General features: G+C 46.5%; 1 protein-coding gene across 2 annotated transcripts in view; it reads right to left on the reverse strand.

Moving 5' to 3' along the window:
• LOC103161318 (zinc finger protein 420) overlaps nucleotides 1-16,273 on the reverse strand; it is a 41,263-nt gene extending 24,990 nt beyond the window's left edge. Inside the window, exons 1-6 of one of the 2 annotated variants that reach the window (XM_035449269.1) lie at nucleotides 16,033-16,273; nucleotides 7,101-7,171; nucleotides 6,214-6,337; nucleotides 5,834-5,929; nucleotides 2,772-4,237; nucleotides 2,324-2,555 (exon numbers count right to left, since the gene is read on the reverse strand). In XM_035449269.1, the coding sequence (XP_035305160.1) occupies nucleotides 2,324-2,555; nucleotides 2,772-4,237; nucleotides 5,834-5,929; nucleotides 6,214-6,337; nucleotides 7,101-7,109 (1,927 nt within the window). In that variant the 5' untranslated portion in view covers nucleotides 7,110-7,171; nucleotides 16,033-16,273. Of the gene's footprint in view, nucleotides 1-1,534; nucleotides 4,238-5,833; nucleotides 5,930-6,213; nucleotides 6,338-7,100; nucleotides 7,172-7,582; nucleotides 7,620-16,032 lie in introns of those variants that run through there. The other variant, XM_035449255.1, reaches the window with a different exon arrangement.
• Nucleotides 16,274-24,707: the final 8,434 nt, after the last annotated feature.

Consider the following 24,707-nt stretch of genomic DNA (forward strand, 5'->3'; position numbering starts at 1 on the left):
TAATTTGCTGACAATTGCTTAGCATATAATACTAGAAGGTAGCAAGAACCGCACTTGTATGATACTTGTATGTACTGATCAAAACATACATTTGCATCATTCAGAATTGTCATCCACCCACAAAAAAAAAAAAAAAAAAAAAAAAAAAAAAAAAAAAAAAAAAACCGCCTAATAAGTAGCTAGCATCACCCTTCCCTTCAAATGTCAGGGTCGTGTCTTGTCTGATTTTTCATTACCTTTACACCTGAAACTTTTCAAATGTAGGGATTCTGCTAAATAAGCCTAGGAGGTTGTACAGGATCCTCTTTTCTTCCATGGTATATATTGTATATATAAAATATAGGATGTATCTCCTGTAACCTAACCCACACATGATTTTCTTTTTCTATTGACACAGTCTCATGAATTCCTGGCTGGCCTGGAATTCACTACATGGTCCAAACATGGCCCTGAACTTCTGGCCCTCTTGTCTCCACCTTCTGAGTATTAGAATTTCAGGCATATGCCCCATGCTGGAGAACAAAGCCAGGGTTTTACGAATGCTGGACAAACACTCTACCAACTGAGCTCCATCTCCAGGCCCTCGTAGAACTTTTTAAATGCAATTCTGATTTTTTTGGACTTTCTATGCTGTATTAAAAAACACAAGCACTTCTAAGTTTTCTTAGAAAATAAATGATCCACATATAAAAATTATGTCTCAAATATTTTAAATATTTACATTTCACTGCAAACACTCTAAAATAGAGCTATATGCCATTTCTCTTGTAAGGAATCCTCACAGTACATACAAAGCCCACCAGTAAAGTCTTCCCTAAATTAACAGATTATACCATGACTTTGGATGACATACATTTTATTCTGCCAAAAGTTCTTTTAGTATTATGTGCAAGGTTTTTTTTTTTTTTAAGAAATTATCGTAATGAGTTAGAAACAAATTAACTTTTCTTGTTTTTTTGTGTGTCACATGGTATCATAGTAGTGGAAAAAGTACACTCTTGGAAAAATGTTGCCTTAAGTTTCCTCACAAGTGAGAGCTAGAGATGCCACTGAAAAACAAGAGCATGCTTATAGCAGGAACAGGCTCTGGGTTTCACACCACATGAAAAAGTATAAATGTCCAGTTGTTGACCCAAGTTTACACAAGAACTAAATCACTTTAATTACACTTACAGGGCTCTGCGTCAGTGTGAACTTCCTATCCTATGAGAGGGGAGTCCACAATAAAAGATTCTCCACATCCCTTGGATATTCGAGGTTTCTTGCCTGTATACACCCCTAAGCTTGTGAATCTGAAAGTCATACCACATTCCTTGGATTCAGTTTTGTTGGGTTTTTTGTTTGTTTGTTTTCGGTTTTTTGAGACAAGGTTTCTCTGTATTGCTTTGGAGGTTGTCCTGGAACTCACTTGGTAGACCAGGTTTAGCCTCGAACTCAGAGAGATCCGCCTGCCTCTGCCTCCCGAGTGCTGGGATTAAAGGCGTGCGCCACCACTGCCAGGCTTGGATTCAGTTTTCTTAGCCAGCATTTTACACATTCCTATATCCATAGTTTCCTCTCATGAGTATTTTCACTTTGAGCAAGATATGAGCCCAAGAAAGTCCTTCTACATTGCTTACACTTCTAGGGTTTTCTACCACCATGGACTAACTGACAAGGATAGTTGTGGCGAGTCTTTCTGTCCCACCAGCCAGCCCCCAAATCATGATACAGTTAATTTCTTATTAATTTCTTATTAATAATGAAAGCTCGGCCTTAGCTTAGGCTTGTTCCCAACTAGCTCTTATCACTTAAATTAACCCCTATCTGTTCATCTACTTTCTGCCTCATGGCTTTATTACCTCACCCTCGTAGTGCCCGTCCGGCTTGCTCTCCATCTGACTGTCACCTCCACCCTTCTTCTTCCCAGTGCTCTCTGCTTCAAAAGTCCTGCCTAGCTATTGGCTGTTTAGCTTTTTTCTTAAACCAGTCGGTGGCGTATCTTCATACAGCGTGAAGGAACATTCCATATCACATAATGGCTTGAGTTACAGATGAAGCCTTGCCCAAATCCCAGTCATATATTTCCTACCAGTGTGAACATTCTATTGCTGGGTAAGATTTGAGACACAAACAGGGGCTTTCCCAAGTGTTCTGCCTCAGCTTGATTTCTCGTCAGTATAAACCTCTTGACATTGGTTGAGCTGAGCCATGAGAAGAATCTTTCCAACACTCCTTAAATTTATTAGGTTGTTCACCAGTGTGAACTCTCTCATGTTTAATAACATCTGACTGCCACCTGAAGGCTTTTCTACATTCATTACGTCCTTGGGCTGTTCGACACTGTGGATTCTCTGGTGTTTAATGAGGTGTGACTGCTGAATAAAGGCTTTCCCGCATTCACTGCATTCATAGGGCCTCTCGCCAGTGTGGATCCTCTGATGCCGAGCAAGGTCTGAGGCAGAAGCAAACGCTTTCCAGCAGTCCTGACATTTATAGGGCTTCTCACCGGTATGGAGTCTCTGATGTCGAGTGAGCTCGGAGCTATATCGAAAGGCCTTTGGGCATTCCTTACACTGAAAGCGTTTCTCCCTCACATGAATTGTCTGAAGTCCTGTATCACTTGAGCGCCAGCCGAAGTCCTTCCCGTTCTCTTTATAGTCATTGGTTGTCTTACCATTCTGAAACTGAGAAAGTTCTGGACCTCGGAGAAAGGTCTCTGCATATTCTTTATCTTCCCAGAATTTCTCACTGGTATGGCTTAACGAATGCTGAGGATGTCCTAAACCGGCACAAAAGGCCTTGTCCCCTCCACTGAGTTCATGTGATTTCTTACTATGACTTTTCTGGTGTTGAGTTAGGTGTGCACCTCGAGTAAAAGCTTTGCCACACTCCTTACATACATAGGGCTTTACACCAGTGTGGACTCTCTGATGCCGGCCGAGGTCTGATCTGCAAATAAATCCCTTCCCACATTCCTTACACTTATAGGGCTTTTCACCAGTGTGGATCTTCTGATGGCGAGAGAGGTCTGAGGGACAACGAAAGGCCTTCTCACAGTCCTTGCATTTAAAAAGTTTCTCCCTGTTATGAATCTTCTTCAGACTGCTGACAATGGAACGGAGAGTAAAAGTCTTGCCACATTCTTTACATCCATATATTTTCTTACCAGCGTGAACTGTCTGAAACCCTGCAAGTTTGGAATCTGGGAAAAATGTCTTCCCATTTTCCTTATCTTCAAAGAACTTCTCGCCAATGTAAATTAACTGTCGCTGAGTATGATCTAAGGCAAAACTAAAGGAGTTTTTACATTCTTTACATTTATGTAACTTATCACCGGTATGGATCTTCTTATGTTGACTTAACTGTGAGCCACAGGTGAAGGCCTTCCCGCACTCCTTGCACACATAAGGTTTCTCCCCGGTGTGTGTTCTCTGGTGTTTAATGAGGTGTGACTGCTGAATGAAAGCTTTCCCACATTCATTACATTCATACGGTTTCTCGCCAGTGTGAATTCTCTCGTGGCGGGTGAGGTCTGAGCCACAACTGAAAGCCTTTCCACATTGCCGGCACTGATAGGGCTTTTCCCCAGTGTGGATCCTGTGATGGCGAGTAAGGTCTGAGCTGTAATTAAAGTACTTTCCACATTCCTTACATTCGTAGGATTTCTCACCAGTATGAATCCGAACGTGGACACTGAGAAGCGAATGAAATCTAAAGGCTTTCCCGCATTCCTTACATTTAAAAGGCTTTTCCCCAGTGTGGATTCTCTTGTGACCAGTAAGACTAGAACGAAAACTAAAAGCCTTGCCACATTCTTCACACTGAAATGCTTTCTTGCCAGGGTGAACTGCTCGACAGCGAGTTAGCTTAGAACCAGGAGGAAAGGTCTTCCCACACTTTTTATCGTCTTCGGACTGCTCACCAGTGTGAATTAACTGAGGTTGAGTGGGGTCTTCAGCAAAACTAAAGGATTTTTCAGATTTAAATCCACTTGCTTTCTCTTCTATATGTAGTCTCGGACACTGGTTAAAAGCCATGAGCAGTTTTTCATAGGTAAGTGTCATTTGCTTAAAGCATTCTTCTTGAGTCTCCCTTGGTGTGGGAACCTGACCCTTGCCTTCCCAGTCAGCTCTAGGACACAAACCTTCGAGGCTGTGGTTTGTATCTGTTTCCAGGACTTCCCACTGGGATAACTGTCCTGCACGTGTGCTATCTTTCGGTAGGACTTTGTTCTTCCGCCACACGGGATCTATATCTGAAAGATAATAATGTAAATATATATTGTTTTACTATCCATAAAGGAAAAAATGCCCTCAAGAGAAAATGTTAAAGTAAATCACATAAGAAATGAACATCTTCAAAAAAACAAAGCAGTAACAACAAAATCCCAAATCTGAACAGTATTAAAAGGACAAAAAATATACAGAAATTTCAAAGGGCTAACTTTAAAAGGATTGAGGGTTGCTTAGAATGGACTAAGATTTTTATAAAAACCAGGGACTAAGAGGTACAAATGGGATAATTAAGTAACAACAACGGAACACGGCACTGTCTCATTTCTTCCGTCTCCATTTTAATAATTACAGACTGCTACCTTTGTGGCTTTTAAAACTTCATGAATTTGCCAAGTGTTGGTGGCGCACACCTTTAGTCCCAGCACTCGGGAGGCAGAGGCAGGTGGATCTGTGAGTTCGAGGCCAGCCTGGTCTACAGAGCGAGTTCTAGAACAGCCTCCAAAGCTACACAGAGAAACCCTGTCTTGGGGAGAAAAAAAACCTCCATCACCAACAAAAAAAAAAGTTTATGAATTTATTTCATGTGTATGATGTTTGCCTGCACATATGTCTGTGTAACGTGTGTGTGCCTGAACCCAAGGAGGCCAGAAGTTCAAGAGACCCCTAGGACTGGAGTTAGGCAGCTTTGAGCCACCATGCGGATTCTGGGAATCAAACCTGGGTCCTCTTTACAAGAAGCCAGTGCTCTTAACCACTGAACCATTTTCTCAGTGCCTACATGGCTTTTTTGTACAACAGGAGACAAAAGCATATCCAGGCTGGCTAAGTCAAAGACAAATTTGTTTCATTTACTACTATTATTATTATTGTGTACGGAGGGAACAGAGACAGACAGACAGACAGACTGTGGCTCATGTGGAAGTCACTGTATGTCTGTGTGACTGTGGGCATGCACATACCCCTGCAGACATCTGGAAGTCACTGTGTGTGTGTGTGTGTGTGTGTGTGTGTGTGTGTGTGTGTGTGTGTGTTTGGGGGGGGGCGGGGTTGAACATGCAGCAGTAGATAATGTGAAGCCATACATACTGCAGCTTCAGAAGCCACTTGTCACTTCTTCTCCTCTCCCAGCATGGGTTTCAGGAATTGGATGCTGGTCCTCAGAAGGACCGCCTGCCTGTCCTAGTACATTATTCCTAAAGGCCCCTGCAGAGGGAGTGCTGAACCACTGACCAAGGTGCTTTCCTCGCCCGCAGGGAAGAAAACAGAGAAATACAGGGACGTGGACAAGCCAGGGCTTGTCTGCAAATTTTTAGAAAGTGGGGAAATTTGTAAATACCGAAATGTAAAAAGGTAAGGAAGTAGCGAGAGATGGGAGGCATTTGACCTACCTCATTCATAAAATAATGGCCACAAGAAAGAATGGCACCTCACTCTTTGTCACGTGGGGGACAAATAAGATGATGGAGCCCAGTTCACCCTGGAGTGAAGGTGGCGCAGGGAAGGCAGGGCATGCTGTGTGCTTTATCAAAGGCCACTAGCCAGGCAGAGAGTGTGTGAGAGGTGCTGCTGACCCGCAGCCAGACTACTGGATGACTGCTCCAGGGACCGTCACTCACCTGGGCAAAATCTTCTGCCCTCACTACCCAAATCCATGAAGGCGTCTTGTTCTTTTGCCAACACGGGGAACTCATGTGGTTGATAAATGCAAAGTCCTGTATGTAAAATAAAATACAGGAAATGGATAAGAATTTCAAATTTTTCATCTGGTGCCTTGGGAATGAAGGAGAGGGACGATGACAAGAAGGGCAAGCATGAAGTATACAGCATTTTGGGAGGATGATGAACATGGAGGTCCCCGATGAGGACGACAGTCTTTGCAAAAAACACAACCCAGAAGGAAACACAGGTCAGAAAACCCCCCTGATGTTTAAAAAACAAGTCAACAGCTGACAATAAATTAAGCACCAGGAATTCCTAGGGTGAAACTGAGTCTTACCTACTGAGACAAGGTGGCTGTAATTCTCCAACATGACATCCCTGTACAAATGCCTCTGCTCCAGGGTCAGACACTCCCATTCTTCTGGAGAGAAATCTATAGCCACATCTCTGAACGTCATCACCTGCCATACGACAATCAGCCCCAACGTTAATGGTAAATTTTAAACGATTTGGATGGAAGGGAAAAAGATGCCAATGGACAGAGCAGCGAATGGGCCATACAATGGGCACCCATGCTGCCCATAGCTCCAGGAGATCCGATACCCTATTTTATGGACTGTCCATCTTGTTGTTTGTTCTTCAAGTGTAGGGTACTTTTAGTGGAATTTCCCATCAGTTTAAATTTAAAGAATTCATCAAATCCTGGTTTTTTGTTTTTCTTGTTTTTTTCTTTTTTTCTGAGCAGAATGCTCTGCTCCCTGTAAGCAATTGCCAATCAGCTAGCTTCTTGATGATCCCCAGGTCTCTGTATACTCAGTGTTTCTGTCACAACCTCTAAATGCACTGGAAACACCACACACAGGCCCCAAACAGGCGTGAGTCTCATCCTGACTGCAATGTTCCAGTCTGCACATAGAGTAAGTGCAACCCTTCAGCCGTCTCATTCCGTCTAAGGGTTTGAAGTGACACTCTAGGATGTCCTCTCTAGAGGTGCATTCTTCCTGATTGGATTCGCTGTCAGGTCTAAAACACAAGGGCTACAGACTGCCATGTGGTGGAGGTAAGAGACTGTGTCAGTTGAGGGGAGAGCGCCATGCACAGAGAGCCATAGACTGCCCCATTGCATCACTGACCACCTGGAATTGACTTAGGAAAGTAGTTTCAGAACAAGTGACAAAAGCATCGGTATGAGGAGAAACTAATTTTGATAAAATCCCAACTCACGTGAGCCATGATTTCAAACTCCTGAATGTGACCAGTCCTCTTCTTGGTTCCTATCCTTTGGAAGCCAACTCCTGAGAAAACAAGCACAGTGAAGACAGATGTGAGATGCCTGGCTTTCCAGAGACCTTTTAAGTGGATGAGGAAAAAGGCCATTTTCTTCCTTGGAGGAAGGTCAGAGGGAGTAGGATGAAATGTTGGCCCCACCAAAAATCAAGAGAACCGGGCTGGGTGTTGGTGGCGCACGCCTTTAATCCCAGCACTCAGGAGGCAGAGGCAGGCGGATCTCTGCGGGTTCGAGGCCAGCCTGGTCTCCAGAGCGAGTGCCAAGATAGGTCCAAAGCTACACAGAGAAACCTTGTCTTGAAAAAACAAAACAAAACAAAACAAAAAAATCAAGAGAACCCCAGCTAAAACAGAATGGAGTTATAATTGAACTAGTTATGTCAAAAATCATTCCATAGCCAGGCAGTGGTGGTACACACCTTTAATTCCAGCCCTTGAGTGTTGTGGAATATTAATTGAAGATGTGTTACATTTGTTTACGGTGTGGAACATTTGTTTAATGTCACAAAGATGTGTTGCATTCTTTTATGTTGCATTTGTTTAACTCTGTGAAGCTGTGTCATTTTGCCTGTCTAAAACACTCGATTGGTCTACTAAAGAGCTGAATGGCCAATAGCAAGGCAGGAGAAAGGATAGGCAGAGCTGGCAGGCAGAGAGAATAAATGGGAGGAGAAACCTGGGGAAGAGGATTGAGGAGAGAGAAAGGGAGGAGAAGAGGGCATTGGGGCTGGCACCCAGCCACACAGCCAGACATGGAGTCAGAAATAAAGGTAGTCGGGATAATTTCGGTTAAGAAAAGCTGACACGAAACAAGCCAAGCAAAGGCTAGGCATGTATAAGGAGTAATAAGTCTCCATGTGAATTTACTTGGGGGTTGGGAGGCAGGTCCCCCCAAAAGAGTAAAAAGAGTAAAGAACACAGGGAGAGTAAATGATGATGGTGATGATGATGGATGGTGATGATAATGATGATGATGGTGATGATGATGATGATGATTGATGGTGATGGTGATGATGATGGTGATGATGGTGATGATGATGGTGATGACGGTGATGATGATTGATGGTGATGGTGATGGTGATGATGATGGTGATGATGGTGATGATGATTGATGGTGATGGTGATGATGGTTATAATTATGATGATGATGATGATTGATGGTGATGGTGATGGTGATGATGATGGTGACAGTAATAATACAACACTTGAGAGGCGCGGGCAGACAGATTTTTGAGTTTGAGGGGAAGCCTGGTCTATAGAGGGAATTCCAGTATAGCCGGGGCTACATGGAGAAACCCTGTCTTGGAAAACAAACAAACAAACAAAAAAACAAAAAAAAACATTCCATAGGTCAGGATATGAAACAAGATTATTCTTACTGAATGGAAATGTCTCCAAAAACTCTACAAAGCTGGAGTTAGAAACCTTCAAAGGAGCCTATGAGAGCTACCCGACTCCTGTATGCCCGGGAGCCTACCAGAACTACCCAGACTCCTATATGCCTGGGACAGTACCCCCTACTTTCCCCATGTCTAACAAACCTATGGAGTCATTTCCATTTAGAGCATCTAAGAAGGGTCACACTATAAAACTGAAGACACCCCCCATGCAGTCAGTCAGGCAAGCACACACACAGTCCACACAGTTTACATCAGGGCATCTGAAGAATTAGGCACACAGCCCAGCTCCACTGCCAGTCCCCATGACCTCCAATCTCTGACACAAGTCCTAGGGCCTCAGGCTCATCTCTGCAGAGAGATATAACTGCTCTTTTAAAACTTTATTTTCACCTTATATGAAGGAGTGTTTTGCCTACATTTATGTCTGTGCATCATATGTGTGCCTGGTGCTCCCCAAGGCCAGGAGAGGGTGACAGGAATCCCTGGAGCTGGAATTAGAGAAGGTTATAAGCTGCCATGTGGGTGCCAGGAATTAAATCCAGGTCCTCTACAAGAGCAGTGAGTGCCCTTAAGCACTGAGCCATCTCTCCAGTCCCTAATACTACATTTTAAAAATAAGATTTAAAGTTAATTAGAGATGTAAAAGGGGCTAGAGAGAGGGGTTCAATAGTTAAAAGAACACTGGCTGCTCTTCCAGGGGATTTCCAAAAGGACATAAGTTCGATTCCCAGCACCCACACACTGGCTCACAAACATCTGATAAGTCCAGCTTCAGGGGATCAACCATCCTCTCTGGGAGCATTGCATGTACACAGTACACATACACATGAAATAAAATTTAAAAAAAGAAAAACAAAACCCCCAAACCAAAAGAAGCCCAGACATAGTATTAAATGCCTTTAATCTCCATGCCCAGGAAGGAGAGGCAGGAGAATCTTTGTGAGCATGAGTAGCCAGATCCACATCTCAAGTTCCTGGCTAGCTGGAGCTACGCAGTAAGATCCTGTCTTAGATAAAAAATTAAATGACAAAGAAGGAAAAGAAAACAAAAAAAGGCAGGGGGCTAGAGGGATGGCTCAGAGGTTAAGAGCACTGGCTGCTCTTCCAGAGGACCCAAGTTCAATTCCCAGCAACCACATGGTGGCTCACAACCATCCGTTATGAGATCTGGTGCCTCTTCTGGCCTGCAGCCATATATGCATGCAGGCTGTAGTATACATTATAAATAAATGAACCTTAAAAAATAAAATAAAATAAAGCACGAAGGCATGGGGAGGAGGAAGTTGTGAGACGGCAGGGTAAGGGTACAGTAAGGCTCCTGAAGACCCCGTGTTCATTTCCCTGGGACACTGAGGGTTTCAGGGTCATGATGAGTCTTTTTGAGGAAAGTAAAAGAGTTGCTGAGCTGCTGTGGAGTGAGACACTTTGGGTTGTGGGGGAGGGGGACACAGATGAGGACGGGACAGGACGGGGTGGACAGGCACTTGAGAGCCATTATTACACTGTTTGAAGGTGGAACAGTTCTAATCCAGCATTCCTCCAGAAGCTGTGTAGAGAAAACCAAACAGAACCCGTGTGGACAATCCAGCCGGGAGAAATACTCATTGAGTGAGGAGTGGCCAAGCACTGAACACAGGTTCTAGTGGAAACGATACAACAGGTGGCTTTCTGTGAGTTCCAGGCCAGCCACGACTCCACAGTCAGACACTGTGCCAGAAGAGGGGCAGGGAGAAGCCAAGAAAAGGAGACGTGAAGACGTAAGGGCGACACAGGGTGGCAAAGCAGATACCTGTGAGACTGTACGCCTGTCCAGCTGTCTGAGTAGATACAACGAAAGGACTCAATGGTGGGGCAATGGCTCAAAAAGCCTCAACACCAAAGCACTGCTTAATAAATCATTAGATTAAAAACCATGAAGGGTGGATACCCTGGGGAGGTGCCGAAGGGGTTAAGAGCGCTGCTGCTCTTGCAGAAGATCTGGTTTGAGTCCCAGCACCCACATGGTGGTACACAGGCACCCACAATTCCAGGGGACCCAATGCTCTCCTCTGACCTCAGAGGGGAACCAGGCATGTTTGTGTTATACATACACAGGCAAAATGCTCACACATATAAAGTTATAAAAAATTTTAAAAACTATGAAGAGTTGTGCTTCAAAGGTCAACTGCCTATAACTGAAAAGAAATTCAAGTTTTAATTAGACTTATCCATCCTGAAAAAAACCTTATGGGTTTTTTTTAACATATTTTTGGAAAAAGAAACGAGATTCAATGACTATATATCTAGCCAATCTATTATTCACTTTTTATTAATTAACTTATTTTGGATTTTTTGAGTCAAGTCTTATTATGTAGCCCTGGCTGGCCTAGAACTTACTAAGTAGATCAGGCTAGCCTCAAACTCACAGAGCTTGACCGTTTCTGCCTCCAAAAGTGTTGGGATCAAAGACTTGTGTCACCACACTCAGCTCATCAATTTCTAAAGATACAAAGAGTAATCAGGCGTAGACGTAAACCTGTAATCCCAAACTCAGGAGGCTGAAGCAGTCAGAGCACTGTGAGTTCAAGGCTAGCTTGGGCTACATAATCCAGTCTTAAAGGGAAAAGAGAAAGCAAACAAATATATATGACATATTCACAAAATATATGTGACATATTCACAAAAGTCCTTTCTGAAAAAAAAAAAGACTAAAGGCCACACAGAAACACACACACACAAAAAAAATCACAAAATAACTGCAATAGACTATATATGTTGAAATGTGAATCTAGATAAAAAGCAAGGTGGGAGTTATGGTGGCCAGCAGCCTAACTGGCCAACACTGTGTGCTAGCCTCCTTTACTCAGTAGAGTGGACTTCTGAATGAGTAAGATATCATGGTGTGGGAAATGAAATTCAATGTGTGGAGTGCCTGCCCAGAAGGCGCCAAGCTCTCAGCACCCTGCAGACTAGCTGCTGCTAACACTGACACAGAAAAGCTCAAGGTGTTGGTCCCACTGTCTTCACTTCTTTCCTCATTTTGTGCAGTCCCCACTTCAACTACCTTTTAACACTGGGATTGCTTTCCTTATTTGTTGCTAAGAAAGGCAGGGTAAACTGGGAATTTTTCCCACCCAGTCAGCCAAGATTGGTTCTTTCTGCAAAAATAAACATTCCTCATTATAATATTTGAACAAAGTACACCTGCAAGAGCTCATGCCAACAATCTTAATCTTTTTGAACACATGCTGTATGACCCTAAACTAAGCATGCCTGAAAAGGAGTCTCACAGTTCCTTCATGAACTACGACCCCAAAGCACTTTCCTAAAGGTATCCGAATAGGTTCCCAGGAGAGACTCACCATACTTTTCCCCCTTCAAGAAAAAAAGGAATAAGCCCAGCATTTTCCTCCATCTACAAATAATAAAGGTTTCTCTGCCTCAGAAAATGGCATTCTACCTGCAATTTTATTAAAGGTTTTACTTTTTTTGTTTTTGTTTGTTTTTCGAGACAGGGTTTCTCTGTGGCTTTGGAGGTAAGGTTTTACTTTTTTTAAAAAAAATGTTTATGTGCATCTGGGGGAAGGTGGGCTTGAGCGCTGGTACACAGAGGCCACTGGGCATCTTGGAGTCTCTGAACCTGAAGGAGGGTGTGAGCCTCCTATATGCGTGCTAGGAACTGAACCTAAATCCTCTGCAAGAGCAGAAAATGCTCTTAACAGCTGAAACATTTCTCCATCTCTCATTTTCATTTTTAAAAGATGTATTTGTGTGTGTGTGTGTGTGTGTGTGTGTGTGTGTGTGTTGTGTGTATGTGTGTGTGGTGTATACAGGAGCACAGGTGCTGGGCCAGCAAGGTCCCAGCAGTGGGAGTGGCTGACATCAGTGCTGAGATCCAAACTCAGATCCTCTGCAAAAGCAGTGTGCACTCTCAACACCTGAGCCGCTCCTACCCCTTTCCCTACTCTTCTATCTCCTAGTTGTGTTTCTGGCATTTCAAAACTCACCAAGATGTGAAAACACACCCTTCAGTTTCACCCTCACTTTTAGAAATTACACTTTCAGGGGCTGGAGAGATGGCTCAGAGGTTAAGAGCACTGGCTGCTCTTCCAGAGGTCCTGAGTTCAATTCCCAGCAACCACATGGTGGCTCACAACCATCCGTTAGGAGATCTGGTGTCCTCTTCTGGTGTGCAGATACACATGGAAGCAGAATGTTGTATACATAATAAATAAAATATTTAAAAAAAATTACAATGTCTATTATTAAACACCATGTTCATTCTTGGGGGTGCCAGGGCTGCTGATCTATCTATCATGTTACACACACTGTCGGGCACCTTTAGACCATAGCTTTCCAGAGCGCACACAAGCACACACAAGCACACACACACACACACACACACACACACACACACACACAATACACACACACATATATACACACAGACACACACACACATAGACACACACACACATAGACAGACACACAACAGACACACACAGCACACAGACACACACACACACACACACACAGACACACAACAGACAGAAACACAGACACACACACAGACACACACAGACACACACACATACACACACACATACACACACACATAGACACACACAACAGACACACACAGCACACAGACAGACACACACAGACACAGACAGATACACAACAGACAGAAACACACACACAGACACACACAGACACACACAGCACACAGACAGACACACACAGACACAGACAGATACACAACAGACAGAAACACACACACAGACACACACAGACACACACAGACACACACAGACACACAGACACACAGACACACACACACACACACACACACACACACACACACACACACACACACGGCAGGGCAATCGCCCACCGCCTACCATATTAACCCCAGGTATGTACCACCCCAAGCCCCAATCTCCCATACTAACCCCAGCTCTGCCAGCCCGGAACACCACCACATGCTCTAGAGAACTCCGCGCTCAGTAGGAAAGCCCTTCGCCCCTGAACTCGGTTTCCATGGCCACGGTGATTCCAGGCCTTAAACTGACACCCGCTATTCCCCACCCGCCCTGGACTTTCCTTAGGATTCAGGCCTGAAGCCAATTGGGTCGGAAGTCGCTTGTTCACAGTGCACTCTGGGAAATGTAGTCCAACTCTGTAGGGTCTGTAACAAAAGACTAGACCGCAACTATCAACTTACAGGCCCTGGCTTTAAACTCCAGTACTTCCATCGGCAGAGATCATCCCTCACACAACGCTAACGAGAGCTTCAGGAAGGTCAGGTCACGTTGAGAGGGCCAATATCGAGACCTGCTCTTCCACCGCTATGCTCTGCCCCTTGCCATCTTAGGACCGGCAATACCCGTGGGTGTGATGGCTCCTGGGAAATGTAGTCCACTGCCTGGGAAGCCGGCGAAACCAGCCTCAGAAAGATGCCAATCAATTCCAGGCACTGACAGACACGTGGGTTGCTGCCACAAGATCTCATAAACAGCATCATGCTAATGGTGAGTTTGGACTGTCTCTACTCCAGCCTTAAACTAGCTGAATCCCTACCTCTTATCACACTAGCACCTGCCTGCGTTAGGATGAAAGATAAAACGGGGAAGTTTTAGTTGGTGCCCATCCCAAATGCCCCATGTTCTGCCTAAGAATCCATGGAAATCCTATCTTGAACTCGGGTTTAGTATCTCTTCCATTCTCAAACTAACAGAAATACCGCAGTCCCATCCCCCAGGCAATCTTTTATTTATTTATTTATTTATTTATTTATTTATGTGTATGAGTGTTTTGGTGTTTTGCTTTCATGTATGCCCTTGGACAGGGAATCAGATCTCTTGGAACTGGGGTTACAGGCAATTGTGAGCCACCACGAAAGTGACAGGATTCAAACCCAGTTCCTCTGCAAGAGCAGGAAGTGTTCTTAACTGCTAAGCCATCTCTCCACCTCTTCAACTTCCCTTAAAGGCCTGTTAATAGTTACATTATTATTATCTGGTATATGGATGCCATTCTTTCCTGTCAGAGGAGGGACAGTGACCAAAAGTTCACATCGATTAAAAGAGCGGGGCTTATAAGTAAATCTTGAAGGCATTTCAATGGTGTCAGCCCCTCAATAAATATCTGTGCCATGTATGGTTCTCATTTGGCTACTGCACTAAGGACCTCCTTCACTGTTCTAGGCACACACCAGTCTCTTGCTCAAACTAGATTCCACCCAGTTTGGTGAAGTTATAATCTACCTGAGAGGATGACGCAAGACATGCATTTTAATTCAGACACCAGCCGATGGGCAGGGTGTGGTGGTACTCACCAGGGTGTGGTGGTATTCACCTATATAGCCCTAGCACTTGGAAAGTGGAGGTGGGAGGGTCCAGGAGTTCAGAGTTGGACTCTGATCTATCCTGTTGGAGGCCAGCATAAGCCAAAACAAACAAAAAACCCCACTTGACAACTGTTCCTGGGCTTGGGTCTTTAATCGAGTGCGTGCGTGCGTGCGTGCGTGTGTGTGTGTGTGTGTGTGTGTGTGTGTGTCCCGCACCTGTAATCCCAGCACTGGCAGATGAGTGTTTGTGGTCAGCATGGTCTGCATAGCAAGATCTAGACTACCCAGGGCTATGTAGAGAGGCCATGTAACAAAAGGAAAGAAGGAAGTATTATAGTATGAAATTTCTAAATACTTCAGAGGAGGAAAAGAGGCGACGGCACTTTGCTTTCAAGATCGGGATTATATGGGCACAAATGGCTGTGGCTGTGCTCCACCGGTTCTCTGGCAACGTGTCACTATGTGGCTTACTTGAATTGTGCCCGATGTGGCTCTCTGTAATAAAGGTAATCACAACTGTGGGGAGCACGTGGTGGTTTACACTTCTCGGGCTTTGGGAGGGAAGGGGATTGCCTCCTGAAGGGTGACCAGGGGGCTAAATAGCAAGACAGCCTGTCTAAACAAACCCAACAAAACAACAGAAACCACTTGTGAAGTAGAGGTAGGAGGAGGAACTGGAGTTCAGATCAACCTTATACAGACACTTGGAGGCCAGTCTCAAAAACCAAACAATGACAAACCTCACCTGTGTCTCCTCAAGAACTCTCCAGAGAAGGGACCGTGTCTGCTTGGAGGATCCTGAGCATAACCCACCCCCCACCCCCCGGGACAAAACACCGCGTTTAAAAAGTTAGGATGCATGCGGATTGCCTTTGCACAATTACCTTAGGGAAAAATAAAACTGCTAATCGGTTATTATCCGTTGTACCCTTTCCTCCCGCAATGCACACGAAGAAAGCACATTGATCATAATTTGAGATTCGGGAGGCTTCAGACTTCTCTACGATCTCAGCCACTCGGGCAGTGATCCGTCAGTCACCGGGACACCGCATACACCGCCCCTCCCTGCGCACCACAGCTCGCTGCTCTCCCCAGGCCGCACGGCTCGACCCCAACTCCCGGTCACGCACACTTTCCTCACCTGGCAGTTTCTCGTCGTTCAACTCCCCCGGGGCCCAGTCGCAGGCTTCAGCTCCCCACGGTCTCTCTCGCGCACACCCAGGCTTGCCATTGCGGACTCTGTCTCCTACAGGGCGAGGCCGGCTGCCTCCGGGTCAAACCGAGGCTTGGTTCCCGCACCTGGGACCCCACACTCGCTTTCCCGGCCCCAACTTCCAGCAGGAAGCCGAATTCGGAACAGTCCCCCCGGGTCAGATTTCCGCCCGGGGATTGGATGGCTCAGCCCAGGCTGGCCGCGCCCATCCGGTCGCTGGCTCGGTCTTGGACTACATTTCCCAGAAGACCTCGCGGTCCCTGGACACTCACGGGTCCAAGAAAGATTGAGTCAGGCCAGTTAAACCTGCAAGTGCAATTTGGTTTTACCGCGGATCAAGGAGCTTGCTGCCGAGCCTAATGGCCTGAGTTCGATCCCCGGGGACACACGAGAAGCGACTTCTGCAAGTCGTCCGCTGAACGTCTCATGTGCGCCCACATGCACACGCAAAAATAAGCAATCAGTGTTTGTTTGTTTTTTAAAGGAGTATTGCAGCTAGCTCGGCCCAGTAGGTCACGTCTTCAGTTCCCGCAGTCGGGAAGCGGAGGCAGGAGGAGCGCTACGAATCGAAGGCTAGTCTGGGTTGTCTCTAACAAGCAAGTATTGCCAACAGTCAACCAGGAAAGCACTGGACGAACACAAGTATCAGTAAGAGGGGTTCTCACCAAGGACTCCGTGGGAATGAGGGTTCAGGGGATCCTGATCAAAGTCTGCTCCGGGGAGCCCTTGTCAGTGGGATTTCCTCACGACTCCTATGAAAAACCGAACAATTTGTGCCCATTGTCCAAGCAACATCTGTGAACCCAGACTTCTGCCCACTGAGGTTTCCTGGACTGCAGAGGACGCCCCACCCATCCACCACCCCTCCCTTGTACCTACCTCCCTCTCCTGAGAACTTCCTGAGGAGTGGCAGGGATACTCCTGCTGGGTTTGGGGAGACTTTGATAAGCCTCTTTAGGGATAACGAGTCCCCTTGGTGCCAAGTGTCTGGATGGTCCAGACTGTGTGGAGCATGGAGAGAAACGAGCTGATTCTGGGAGATCACGGAACGCGGAGGACTCTTATCTTGTGTCTGGGTGACAGTGGAGGGACTGTGAAGGTGTCAAGGATTGCTTGATTGGTGGATATGATCCCGTCCTTTGTGTATGAGAGTGGAGTTAGACCCGTCATGTCTTGCATTTTACCAGTTTGAGGTCGCTTGAGTGTGCCTTCCCTGAGCTGGTGTGTTTGTGAGCATTTGGCAAACTTTAGGAGAGTGTAAGGTGCCTCCATTGAGAGATATGACTATTTCCCAGTGTGCCTCTTCTATTTGTGGTGGGGTGTGGGGGGGCAGGGATCTCCCTGTGAGCTCTGCTGTTGTAACTGTGCCTAGGGCCCGGTGTGTGAGAAGGCTTGCATGGGGGGGTGGGTTGTATTTTCGTTTGAGGCACATGTGGCTCTTGCTGTCCTGTGGTGTGAGTGTGATTGATAGGAGAACCAGGTGGATGGCAGCTCTGTGCCTTTTTATTGAAGGGACCAGCTTCCCATTTCAGCAGCCATAACAGCCTAGCATGTGCTTGCCTAACCTTAGCTTGGTCACTGGGAGGTCAGATGCCTGCCTCGTGTCAAGGAACCAATCAGAAGTTAGCTGGTGGCGCTATGCTTTACAGCTCTGGGTGTACTTTATGGAAAAGTTCACAGCAATGACACACGCAGAGCATAGCAATCGCCCTGAGAGGGCCTATGGGCCATAACAACCAGTTGGCCAATCAACACAGGGCAAACCTGGAGGCATACCAATTCTGAGCCTGTGAATACCTCTAGACACTCCCCTTACACTGCCCTATAAGATCTCTATGTCGTGGCTTCACACAGTCTTTCCCAGACATCCCCATGGTGAATGGATGAAAGGCCCAAGCTAACATGGGGTTAGCTCATTAAAACAACTGCAATAAAGCCCCGTGCTATTTGCATCAAGCTTTTTGACTCTGCCTGGTGATTGGGGTCATTGCGGTCCTGGACCGAGATCCTGGGGGCCTGAGCCTCGGGGGGGAGGGGTCTTTCAGAATTTCAAGCCATAGGAGACTTGGGACAGATTCTGTCCTGAACCAGTCACCCCATTTTACTTGGATTTATAGGAAGCCCCTAGACTTCTCTGATTTCTTTTTGTATGTGACGGGTGTTATGGATGCTAGGACAAAATGATCTCTAAAATGCTGGACCCACAAGAACCTGGTGTGTCCTGACTCATTTTTCATTCCCCGGCTCTGTGCTGTTTACAGAAACAACTCCAGAGAGGAACAAAGAATAGCAACTCGGGGTAGCTTGTGATTTCCTGACACACATTTACCTTTGTCAAGACATGGCTCCTCTTCCTACTCTTAAAAATTCTGACCCATCCAGTAACCGAATTCCTGTAGTTTACCATCTGAGAAACTGGAGGCTCCAAACTGGAGCCCATACTCACATTCTCAACTTTCCATTATTAATTTGCCAGGTGTTCTTTTCTTTTTTTAATTTATTTATTCTTACCCTGTGTGTATGCTATGTTGAGTGTTTATCTAATTATTCCTTATCAATAAAAACTCAGGAGTCAGATATCAGAGTAAGAACCTGAATGATCAGAGAAGCATTGGAAAAGAGACCAGTGATCTCCTCTCCCTCTCATCCTCCACCAAAAGGGTCAAGACTCTCTCCAAGTCCTGCCCTACAATTTTCTGTGTCTCTCTGGCTGTGCTCGGTCCTCAAAACCTCTGTGGCGAAATTTGGTCAGCTAGTGGCTAGTTCCACCCTCTGATTCAAAGCAAACTTTATTGGTAGACTCAGGAGCATCAGGATGTGATCAAATTATCCCACGATAGAGTATTCGGCCTGAACGTATACATGTGTACTGTGTGTGTGTCTAGCGTCCTCAGAGGCCAGAAGTGGACTCCTGATCCCTGGGAACTTCAATTACAGATGGTTGTGAGCCACCATGTGGGTGCTAGGAACTGAACCCAGGTCCTCTGCAAGAGCAGCTGGTGCTCTTAGCCACTGAGCCGTCTCTCCAGGTCTGGATCTTCTTCTTCTCCTATTCCTCCTCCTCCTCCTTCATCTTCTTCTTCTGCTAATTCTTCGGTTTTTTGAGACAGAGTTTGTCTGTGTAGCCTTGGCTGCCCTGGAACTAACTCTGTAGATCAGGCTGGCCTTGAACTCAGAGATCTGCCTGCCTCTGCCTCTCCAGTGCTGGGACTAAAGGAGTGCACCGCCATCGCTTCCTGGTTCTGGATCTTCTTTTTACCTTGTGGTTTTGTTTTGTTTTGTGTAGGCCAGGTGTGGTGGGTGGAAGGTAATGAAGAACTAGAAGAATCTTCCCATGATTTAAAAACACACTTAAAACAACAACAACACAAACAGAGCATTGTGTAGCTCAGGCTGGTCTAAGTTCACTATGTAACCAAGGATGACCTTGAATCTCTGATCCACCTGCCTCGACATCTCAAATGCTAGGACTAAGGGCTACGGCACCACACTGGGTTTGCTATTGGGGAGTATATCCAGAGCGACTTTCATGCAAGGTAAGCAAATATTCTGCCAAAACAATCTACATCCTTAGTCCCTCCCAAAGCCAAATTCCATTACAGTCCTAGGAAATTGTAGCGAGTCTTTCTCTGTCCCACCTGTCAGCTCCCAAATCACAACAAGGAGACTTACCATTAATTATGAAAGCCCAGCCAATAGATTGGGCTTGTTTCTAACTAGCTCTTATGCCTTAGATTAACCTGTTTTTATTAATCTATGTGCTGCCATATGGCTCGTGACTGTTACATCTGCTCCTGTACGCCTTACTTGTTCTCTTGTTGTCTCTGCCTCCTCCTTCTTCCCAGCCTTCTGTCCACCCCAAAAATCCTGCCTAACTATTGGCTGTTTAACTTTTTATTAAACCAATCACAATGACACATCTTCACGCAATACAAAGCTATATTCCACAACAGGAAATGCCATGCTAACAGGGAGTCAGGAGTTAACATATCAAGCTTCCCGACTACAGATGGAATTTACCAGCTAACTCTTGATGCCACAGCCCCTAGCCACTGTAGCAGGTGTGCCGTTCCACCATGCCACCACCCCAGCCTAGTTCATGGGTTCTGTACAGAATGATGTTGGTTTGTGCCAGCATTGGTGAGTTAGCTTCTTTTTCTGGTTATCAGAATCATCTTATGGCTGTCTTAGTCAGTGTTCTATTGCTGTAAACAGACAACATGAGCAAGGCAACTCTTATAAAGAAAAGCATTTAATGGGGGCTTGCTTACAGTTTCAGACGTTTAGTCCATTGTCATCATGGGGGAGAGCATAAAGGCAAGCAGGAAGACATGGTAGCTGAGAGTTCTCCATCCCGATCTGCAGGCAGCAGAAGGTGAAAGACCCCTGCCCCTTAGCTCTTAAGTTTGCCTCTTCCTCCGGTCGGCAGCTGATGGGGCGCGCGGCGGATGCCTCACTCCTGTGCCTCCCCGATCTCCACCCCTGCCGCCGCACGTCCGGCCGCCAGTTCCCTCCAAAGCTGGTCCACCCCGTCGGGGCCCCCATGCCCCCTGCCCGCCCGCCTGGCACCGCGCCCCGGGGCTGGGGCCGAGCAAGGAGCCCTCGAGGAGGCCCGAGGGCGAGCACCAGGTGGGCCGGCCCGAGGGCGAGCACCAGGTGGGCCGGCCTGGGGCCCTGCCCCCGAGCCCCCGCCCGATGGGGAACACTCGGTCTCCGCCCCCAAGGTCAGCCATCTGGACGCGGAGGGGGGAATTGAGTCTGTTGTACCAGACACCAGACCTTGAGAATATGCTGGTCTGGAATGGCTCTGTGCCTCATTTGAACCATCCAATAGAAATGACTCTGTACTTTGCCTCATTTGAATGACTCTGTATTTCACCTCATTTGAATGACTCTGTACTTTGCCTCATTTGAATAACCCTGAGTAGCGCCTCATTTACATTGACCAATGGGAATAGCTCTGTACTGCGCCTCATTTGAATTATCCAATAGAATCCCTGCTTCTCGCTTGCGCTTTTTGCTATATAAGGACCCCTCTCCCTTGGCTCGGCGCGCTTGGCCTCACAGAAGCTAAGTCGCCCCGGGTACCCGTGTATCCAATAAAGCCTCTTGCTATTTGCATCCAAGCTCGTGGTCTCGCAGATTCTTGGGTACGGGTCTCCTTCTACGAAAGTACCTCTTCGGGGGTCTTTCAAAGGGAGACACTGGACCTGGCTTGAGCTTTTTTGGGGGGTCAGTGACACATTTCCTCCAAGGCCACACCTATTCCAACAAGGCCACAGCTCCTAATCCATCTCAGTAGTGCCAATTCCTGATGAGACTATGGGGCCATTCTCATTCAGATTATCACATTGTGCAAGAATGGTGGCACACACCTTTAATCCCAGCACCCAGGAGGCAGAGGCAAGTGGATTTCTATGAATTTGAGGTCAGCCTGGTCCGCAGTGTGAGTTCCAATCAGGGATACATAGAGAGAACCTGCCTGCTCCTAAAACACAAAGAAGAAAAGAAAAGAGAAAAACAATTCTAAGATACATTAAAAAATAACTTTTTAAAATGATGAACCTCTTGTGTCCCTCGCTACCGTCTCGCCAGCAAGAACGACGCAGCACATTCAAGATCCTTCTGCAGTAAAGCTTTAATGCATCTTGAGAGGGAGAGCATAAGCTTACAGAGCGGAGACCCCGAACTCCCAAAAACCCATCCCTTATATAGGCTGGCAACTGCCGCCTCGGACGTGTCACCCCCTGACTGGCTGCAGCTCATCGGACCATATGACGCCACAGGAGAGGCAGAGACCAAGGGATGGAAAGTTACCCAGCGCCTGCGCACTAACTTGTTTACCATTCGGTGTCTGCCAGATGCAGGCGCCATCTTGTAATGGAGAATGCAGGGACGGCTCCCTACATCTCCCCCTTTATTATTAATTAATGATAAGGCTTCATATTTTTACAAGTAAATAGGACACCCATATGTTGAGGGATAGAGGCAGAGGTTGTACCTCCCAAATCACACAATAAGACTATGTACGAGAGTCGCCACTAGGCTGTTAGCTTGACCCGAAGCGCTCTTGACCTGTCCTCTGCCATTTTTCTGGGAAAGGGAGACTAGGGCAGGCAACCCTTATGCAGGACAACATGCCTCCCAGAGAAGCCTGCATACTGGGCAACTCTCTGTGCGATGCTTTGCTCGGCATCCCTCATGGGCTGCTCAAGCCAGACACTCTACCCTGTGCAATGAGCCTAGGCTCCGGGTGTGCAAGAGCTGTCTGGCCGGCGGCCTATTGCTTAAGCATCGTTAAACCAAATATCAGTGGAAGCCCCTTGTTCCAAACCTACAAACGCTTGGGCGATAACCACCTTGTCTCTCTTAGTTTGAGCCCTGAGCCTACAGACCAGCCAGAGAAGCAACACCAATCCACAGCAAACGGCTGCACCAAACAATCCCACCCCCACGCATTCCTTAAAGTAGGAGACAGCTGATGCAATCCATGATGACAGTCCCTCCGTCAAGGACAGGTCAAGGCGCGTGGAGTTAATCTGGATAATAGTGGCTCTCAACTCCCAAAGCGTTTGCTCAAAATCGGAGGTCCAATTCTGTAACATGAACTGAGAAAGGCTTTTAGACAAATTAGCTGCTTTGGTAAAATTCTCATATTGAATGGAGGTGACACATAGGCCGGGGAGCTTCTGCTCGCAGCCTAGTTGGGCCATCTGCCATAAAATATCCAATTGTTTCTGTACGAGGTCAATACGCTGGTTTACCGGCATCAGGCCTCCCTGTATCTGAGTGTTTGCAGAGGCCTGTCTGTCCAAAGCCTTGAAAACAGTGGCCGACAATCCATTAATGGTCTGTGCAGTTTGCACGGAGGTTGACAACGCAAGGGCAGAGGCTGTAACCGATGCAGCGACCGCGGTGGTAGCCACAACGGCAACAATGATTGTAGAGACCCCAAAATCTCTTTTTTCTCTAAAAAGTGTCATACTGCTAGGTGTTTCCACCGGGACGGGTACAAAGCGTGGCATGCGGGTTACTACAGCTAAGGGGAATTTATCAGCATCCCAGCACAGGGTATAATAACAGCCCCCGGACTTGCAATCTAGACCGAGCTCAGTATTGTTAATATTAATATTGCTCACAATCCAAATAAAAGGAGGCCAGACACATACTGGTGTGGCATCATAGTCTATATGTTTGAAGGATTGATACTTTATATCAGAGGCAGTCCAACTAAATGACCCAGAACTTTGGCCTGACTGGAGGCTGCTCCCCAAAGACCCTTTACAATCAAACTCCAACTGTCCTTTCTCATTTTTGCCTCCTTTTAACATTGCCATAGGCGTAAGATCAGTGCAGCTTCCATTAATGCCATAGAGCAGCCATTGGTCAAAAGGGTTAAGGTTGGAACGCATGGGGTCTAAGGATGTGAAATTAATTCCCATGCCCATATTGGGAGAAAATGGGAACAAACCCTCGACGGCCCAGCCAGAGCCCCTGGACTGGCATCCAGTCCATGGTAAAATCAATTCTTCAGTTTGCTCCCCTCTAAAGAAGGGGGCTAATTTTGGCTGTCGAGGAGGAGCAATAGAGGTGTTTACAACTGGAAAACGTGGCCACCACCCATAAATTACAGAGGCATTAGTCACAACCTTACCTCCATCTCCCCAGGCGGCCTTATGATAACCTTTACCACAACGTGTGCAAAGGCTTGGTGGGTCCCTCTCCCTTTCTGACATTTTACAATCTTTTCTTAAGTGTCCTGCTTTTCCACACCTAAAGCAAGTTCTTTCGTCAGGCCCCTTAAGGGAGGCGCTTCTGAGACTGTAGGATGGCAGCAGCTAACCCTGTATTAGTAAGGGGTCCTCCAAGTTCTCTGCAGACCCTAAGCCAATCTTGTAATCCTTTGTTTTTTCTTGGGGCTATAGCTGCGCGACATTCTTGGGTGGCCTGTTCAAAAACTAGCTGTTCAATTAGAGGTGCGGCCTGTTCAGGATCGCCAAAGATCCGTCCCGCTGCCTCTGTCATCCTTGCTACAAAATCAGAGAAAGGGTTCCTTGAATGATTTTAGTAAGCTGATTATTAGTCCCTCCTTTCTTGGAGAGTGCCTTCCAGGCCCTAATGGCCGAACTGGCGATTTGTTGATAGGCGCCCCAATGGTAGTTTATCTGATCAGCTGTAAAATGACCCTGGCCTGTTAGCAGGTCGAATGTCCATTGTTGCTGTTCAGGAGTCAAGGCTGTCGCGTTAGCTCTGGCCTGCTCTTGGGCGGCCTCATGCCAGAGTGCTTTCCACTCCATGTATTGGCCCATGCTGACAAGCGCAGCTTTTGCGACCATCTGCCAGTCAGATGGCGTCAAGGCATTTAGGGCAAGTCTATCCAATTGTGCAAGAGTAAAGTTGGCTGTGACTCCATATTTCCTAACTGATTCTGCCAATTCTTTTATCTGATTATACTCCACGGGTGCATGCATACGCTCTCCCTCAATGCCCTCAAAGACGGGAAAAGCGAGGCACAGCTTTCTTTTTACCTTTTCTGGAAGAAAGGAATAAGACTTCGGGCGCGTCTTATAGGGAGGGGGCACCGAAGGAACAACCTGCGAGAA

The sequence above is a fragment of the Cricetulus griseus genome, chromosome 9 (genome assembly GCF_003668045.3).
Source record: "Cricetulus griseus strain 17A/GY chromosome 9, alternate assembly CriGri-PICRH-1.0, whole genome shotgun sequence".
Taxonomy (NCBI): domain Eukaryota; kingdom Metazoa; phylum Chordata; class Mammalia; order Rodentia; family Cricetidae; genus Cricetulus; species Cricetulus griseus.